This window comes from Brassica oleracea, chromosome C8 (assembly GCF_000695525.1).
Source record: "Brassica oleracea var. oleracea cultivar TO1000 chromosome C8, BOL, whole genome shotgun sequence".
NCBI lineage: Eukaryota > Viridiplantae > Streptophyta > Magnoliopsida > Brassicales > Brassicaceae > Brassica > Brassica oleracea.
In genome coordinates this window covers 40,448,185-40,454,184 of record NC_027755.1, presented here as the reverse complement: position 1 = coordinate 40,454,184, position 6,000 = coordinate 40,448,185, and the positions used below count along the sequence as shown (strand labels likewise).

At 36.2% G+C, this 6,000-nt stretch overlaps 2 protein-coding genes across 3 annotated transcripts; one reads left to right on the top strand and one right to left on the bottom strand.

Moving 5' to 3' along the window:
* Positions 1 to 1,653, top strand: LOC106308104 (delta-9 desaturase-like 1 protein). Its single transcript, XM_013745231.1, has 5 exons — positions 1 to 337; positions 420 to 560; positions 645 to 785; positions 874 to 980; positions 1,373 to 1,653. Exons 1-5 carry the CDS (start codon positions 23 to 25, stop codon positions 1,569 to 1,571), a joined length of 903 nt encoding a protein of 300 aa, XP_013600685.1. The 5' UTR covers positions 1 to 22; the 3' UTR covers positions 1,572 to 1,653.
* Positions 1,654 to 1,732: 79 nt separating this feature from the next.
* On the bottom strand, positions 1,733 to 3,865 carry LOC106308103 (probable hydroxyacylglutathione hydrolase 2, chloroplast). 2 transcript variants are annotated; one of them, XM_013745228.1, is made up of 8 exons: positions 3,725 to 3,865; positions 3,353 to 3,526; positions 3,075 to 3,278; positions 2,880 to 3,003; positions 2,459 to 2,559; positions 2,274 to 2,348; positions 2,102 to 2,200; positions 1,733 to 2,006 (listed from the first exon to the last, which is right to left on the bottom strand). In XM_013745228.1, exons 1-8 carry the CDS (start codon positions 3,776 to 3,778, stop codon positions 1,854 to 1,856), a joined length of 984 nt encoding a protein of 327 aa, XP_013600682.1. In that variant the 5' UTR covers positions 3,779 to 3,865; the 3' UTR covers positions 1,733 to 1,853. The 2 variants fall into 2 exon arrangements, with proteins under 2 accessions (XP_013600682.1, XP_013600683.1); XM_013745229.1 differs by having other exon boundaries at positions 3,353 to 3,496.
* Between the last annotated feature and the right edge of the window lie 2,135 nt (positions 3,866 to 6,000).

Below are 6,000 nucleotides of genomic sequence, written 5' to 3'. Positions count from 1 at the left end.
AACACAAACCCATTAGTTCTCAATGGGTGATACAACCAAGGAGGATGTCTCTGGCTATAGCCGAAAAGTTGTGGGTAAGAAAAGAAGAGCGTATTTCTTTAGGAAATGGACAAAGATCGATGTAATGAGAGTCTCCTCTGTTGGGACCGTGCACTTCTTGTGTCTCTTGGCTCCTTTTTACTTCAAATGGGAAGCTCTCCTATTCGGTGTTATACTCGCTTTTCTAACTTCCCTCTGCATTACGTTCTCGTACCATAGAAACTTGACTCATCGGAGCTTTAAGCTACCTAAATGGCTTGAATATTCATTTGCCTATTTTGCCCTTTTTGCGCTTCAGGTAAATATCATTTTAACCTAAAATAAGCATGAAACCACAAATGCATGTATACTCAGTTATTTTTCATAATCTTTTTGGACAGGGTCATCCAATAGATTGGGTGAGCACACATAGGTTCCATCATCAGTTCACAGATTCGGACCGTGACCCACATAGCCCTATGGAAGGATTCTGGTTTAGTCATGTCTTCTGGATATTCGACACCAGTTACATCAGAGAAAAGGTGACACAACGTTATAATATCTCTACCAAACCTAATCGTTCTTGAGCTACGTACATGTTGTAACAATGCAAATTAATATAACAGTGTGGAGGACGTGACAACGTGATGGACTTGAAACAGCAATGGTTCTATAGGTTTTTACGAAACACCATTGGTCTCCACATCATGACGTTTTGGACCCTCGTCTACTTGTGGGGTGGTCTACCCTACCTAACTTGCGGCATTGTAAGAAAATTCCTCTTGTATTAATGTTAAAAACATAAATAATGAACAAGAAAAATGTCATTTATCTAGTGAGACTAATTTGCAACAGGGTGCTGGAGGAGCAATCGGTTACAACGGGACATGGCTCATAAACTCAGCTTGCCATATCTGGGGCTCACGAGCATGGAACACCAAGGACACATCTCGTAACATATGGTATTTACTAGCTCTAGTAGTTTCTTATAGAGACATAAAGAGAAAGACTAAAACATATATGCCTAGAGTCATCTTTTAACATGTGTAAATGAAAATTCTAGCGGTCGAACATGATCCAAATCTAAAAATATTTTTTTTTTATAGAAAATATATATCTAAATTAGGATCTACAATTCAAAATTTTATATATCCTTCTAAATTTAGAATTTATAATTTCAAAATAAACGTTAAACATACATATAGAGTTATTAATTTTAAAACTATATATTTATGTCGTTAAGTATACTATTAATAACTTTTTTGAACATGGTTTAGAAATAATTTGAAACGGCACTCGTAATCACCATATACTTTAATCGAAAATGATATTATGTGAATGTCGAACGGTGTAGGTGGCTAGGACCATTCACGATGGGAGAAAGCTGGCACAACAACCACCATGCCTTTGAAGCCTCAGCTAGGCATGGACTTGAATGGTATCAGGTAGACTTGACTTGGTACCTCATTTCGTTCTTCCAGGCTCTCGGTTTAGCCACTGACGTCAAATTACCATCAGAAGCTCAGAAACGGAAGTTGGCTTTCCCTCGTTAATCTCAGCTCTGATTCTATCTATGTCGCTTTCAACTTTGTGTTTCTTAATGATATGTATGTCATAACTTGTTCTTTTGTTATTTATGTAAAACTGTTGATAACAATCAGTTCTCATAAACACGTAAAGCTAGTCCATTGCACGTTGTAAGGACAATGAAAACTGATGTAACGTCTTATCCTTGAAATTATAAGTAAGCAACCTTGTGCCATATGAGGAAACATTATTAAGCCAAATCATTCATGATATGTACATAGGAAACATTATCTAATAATGTTTTTAGCTTAAGATTTAAAACCGTCCTTTGCTCTTCTTATAACACCTAGAGCTTCTGCTTCATCTGCAGTCTCTTGAATACCTAGAGCCCGGCGAATATCCATATTCCCAGTGCGGAGAAACGGGTTACACGCTTTCTCCATTTTCACCGTTGTTGGAATCTGAGATTAAGCAGCCAGAAAGTGATCATTTCAATTCACTTTGCAAGACTTTTTAATGACAGTGAGGTTACTGAAACTAGAAAAGAAAGATTTACCGTCGGTAACTTCTTGCCACGGAGCTCTGCAACGTAAGCTGCGTAAGACTGGAGTACCTCGTTAGTTGGTTCTACAGATAACGCAAACTTGGAGTTACTCTGCAAAATAAAAAAACCATTTAATGTTGGATAAAATTCCAAATGTATGGTACTTAATATAATGATCACAAACCAGTGTGTATTCATGCCCACAATATATGCTTGTGTCATCTGGCAAAGCAACTATCCTCTGGAGCGAGGCTAGCATCTTCAGAACAAGATCCAGATTGTTTAAAAAAAGAAGAATACAAGGACTGTTAAAAAAAATACAATGCTCTGGCAATGCAACCATGAAAGATTATTATAAATGATGCATACCTGCTCTGGAGTACCTTCGAAGAGCTTACCACATGATAAGCTAAATAACGTGTCACCAGTGAAAACTGCTCGTGCCCCTGGAAAGTAGAAACTAATATGGCCTACAAGAAAAAATGAGAATTTTTGAGAACAAGGCTTAAAGCAGTAGGCCTGCAGGTTCAGTTAGTTCTGGTAGTTCGGTTTATGTTTAATTTGGTTCGACATAAATCTTACCAAATTAACCTGAAATAAAATTTGATTTGGTTTGGTATTCGGTTAGTTCAGTTCGGCATAAATTTTACCGAATTAACCCGAAATAAAATTCTGTTCGGTTTGGTATTTGGTTCGGTTTGGTATACGGATAGAATAAGTGAGCTTTGAAACCACTCTAAAGCAGGACTATACTAAGTTAAACACTGACAGGGTAAATGCTGTAACATACCTAATGTGTGGCCAGGAGTTTCCATAACATGGACTTCATGGCCAGCAAACTCCCACTTATCACCATCGTTCAGAGCTATATCAATTCCAGGAATCCGTTTCCTATCTAAAGCTGAACCTACCACCTAAAGCACATACCAGGTTATATAATGTGCAATTAATTATTTACAAGAAAATTGCAGAAACACTTGCTTACCTTTGCACCATACTTGTCTTTTAATTCCAAGTTCCCACCAGTGTGATCATAATGGTGATGTGTATTCAGTATATATGTTAAGTTTTGACCATTCTGCTTTAAGGCATTCATAACGGGAACAGCTTCAGAAGGGTCAACGACACCAACTGTACCAGTCTCCTCGTCGTGTAGTATGTAAGCATAGTTGTCTGCGAGACATGGCACCTGAACAAAGAAAAATGGATTACGACACAGAGATAAGAAAGAAAAGTATCAAACAACAGAAACAAGACACACACCAGTTCAATTTGCAATGAGGAAGAGATGTTGGAGGCACTGCAGAATCTTGACACGGGAAGAGATCTACCAGCAGCATCGCACAAAGTCTTAAGAGGCGAAGAGAACTTCATCACACCGGAGACAAGACCTTTTCTGAGGCTAAGCTGGCTTACACATGCCTGACTTGTTAGTTTCTGATATAAACAGAGTTTAATCAAAGATACGAACAACAAGCAAAATTTATTAACAGCAAAGGTCTAAGCTTTAGAGTGAGAAGCTTATGTACATAACTTTAGCTATCAGAAAGCTTTCTAAATTTTCAATCTTGACACTCAGACAAAGATTAGAGGAACTATACAGCACAAGTTTAAAGAGGGAAAAGAAACACAAACCGTAGAACATCGAAACAAGGAGGCTGCAGAAGAAACTTTCGAGATAGCTTGCATCTCTCTCAGCTGAGAACTCTTTCTTTGCTCGATGGAGTGTAGGGAGAGAGAGAGAGTCGGCGCGATTTCTACACACAGAGATGAGATTTTTCGTGAACGTTCTAACAGCAAATACCGACCCAATCTCCACTTTTACTTAACCAAATCAAATTAAACCAAACCAAACTAAACCAGTAATCAGGGAACCAACCGTAAAATTGATACTGAGCCACTTAACCGGTTTGTATATATAGATCTTTCATACTTGGATATGCTATTTTTAATCATTTCCCATCCTATTCGATTTCTTATTTCAAAAATTAAACCTTCTTTGATTTTACTCTATTTTCATTTTATAATAGATTTATTTAATAAAATAATATATTTATTTTTTCATCATTTTATTTTCACTCCAAAAATTAGAATAAAATTTGATTCCATTATGAAATTATTTTATTTGAAAAAATAAAATGAAGTTATACATTAGAAATACTCTTATCTACAAGTAATTTTTTGTCATCTGAAATTCTATGAATCCCCAAAGCCAAAGCCATTAAGTAAAATACCGAGCATGATTAAATCAAATAAGATCGAAACAATGTTCTTAGACATATTTAAAGTTGAACCTCACCATACTATATTAGAAGTATTGAATTTTGTAAAATCAATATAAGGTCTGACTTTGAACTATATAATAATTCTTTTAATACACATTCATATAGTGTTTTGGTAACTTACACATTCATGTAGTTTCTTCCTTGAACTTTCCAGTTACGTATACCGATATACACGCACAGGCACACATGAGGTTTGCCGTGCTTAACATTTTAAGACCTAAATCAAAGTTCTGAGTCAAGATCGGATCGGCTTTCTAGTCCTGTAGAGAGGTCTGGTCCAGTGGGATCAGGTGGATAATTATCCTATCAAAGTTCTGAGTCAAGATCAACTAACTAAATTAGTTCATTATATGCATATTTTCAAACATGAAAAATAATAATTATCTAGTTGCTTGGCAGCTTAGCTCTTCATGAAATGAGTATATATTCATAAATGAAAACTTTGACGTAATAGATTTAGTACATTTCATATATGGTAAACGCGTCCATTGACATGTAACATATATAGTTTATGTTTTTCATTTCATAGTTCACATTAAACATAACGTATCCCACACGCTTGAATCAAATGTTGAACACCATTATTCTTTTTGTAGCTAATATACAGTCAAAGTCAAAGATAGTGAAGAGAAAAAACCCAAAGTGAAGCCATGAGATGTTAACCAAAAATACTCTCTCTATTTGTAAGTGTCACTATCGAATTACAATAAAACCAAAAAAAAAATTACAATAGAACCCCATGCAAACTAAAAGGCCCTACAACAAAAATTACGTTCCCATACGTAAAAGAAGTGATCAGTTTATGTTTCCTTTGGACTAATAATAGTTAAAGAGTAGGAAAAAGATATATGAAGACACATACTATGTTAGTTGACATTTTTTGTTGTTTCCTTAGACATCAAGCGCGTTTAAGCCATTAGGACGTTCCCAACCTCCCCCGTTGAGATACGGTTCGTATTCTAGGTGCTGGAAAGGGGTCCGGTTTGCGGGTCGGGTCGAAATTGTTGCACCAACCTTCCCATGTACACATAGACGTAGGTGCCATGGGTGACCGATCACTTGATTATTTATCATTGCTGGTATCATATTTTGTTTGTTTCAGAATAATTTCGTGAACTTCATATATTGCGTACCACCAATATAATCTTGGTTTAATCATATCAAAATATCAGACAGAAATGCTTAAAATAAAAGAATAACAATTAAAAAGTTACATGTTTTCATTGAACTTTTAATTTACGAACATATAAGTTCATAAACAAATAAAAGAATAGCTACTTTTGACAGCTCTTACAGAGTTATGATACATACATTTGCTATAGATCCACCAAAGATCGAGCCAATACACAAAACTATAGTTGTGTTTATTGCATTAATTAACCTTAAGAAAATAAATAAATAAAATTTAAATAACTAGTATGTATAATCAGACTAACGTGACGGCTCAGCCGTGGCACTTTCCCGAGCCATTTGGGTCGTTGGTACAACCGTTTGGACCTGACGGTGGCACCGTACCTCTTTGCAGCAACTGGAGCACGAACTGGATCTTACCATCGGTTCGTAACGGCCTAGCCGCTTCGACTGGTGTGGTGGCCAAGAAAATCACCAAGAGTCCGAGCAAAATCA

Excerpts from the sequence above, each read along its gene's own strand:
- LOC106308104 (XM_013745231.1), top strand. The coding sequence starts at position 23 with ATGGGTGATACAACCAAGGAGGATGTCTCTGGCTATAGCCGAAAAGTT. Across the intron at positions 338-419 it reads TTGCCCTTTTTGCGCTTCAG|GGTCATCCAATAGATTGGGT; the intron begins GTAAATATCATT and ends CTTTTTGGACAG. Across the intron at positions 786-873 it reads CCTACCTAACTTGCGGCATT|GGTGCTGGAGGAGCAATCGG; the intron begins GTAAGAAAATTC and ends AATTTGCAACAG.
- LOC106308103 (XM_013745228.1), bottom strand. The coding sequence starts at position 3,778 with ATGCAAGCTATCTCGAAAGTTTCTTCTGCAGCCTCCTTGTTTCGATGT. Across the intron at positions 2,349-2,458 it reads TCGAAGGTACTCCAGAGCAG|ATGCTAGCCTCGCTCCAGAG; the intron begins GTATGCATCATT and ends CTTGTTCTGAAG. Across the intron at positions 2,007-2,101 it reads GTGGCAAGAAGTTACCGACG|ATTCCAACAACGGTGAAAAT; the intron begins GTAAATCTTTCT and ends GCTTAATCTCAG.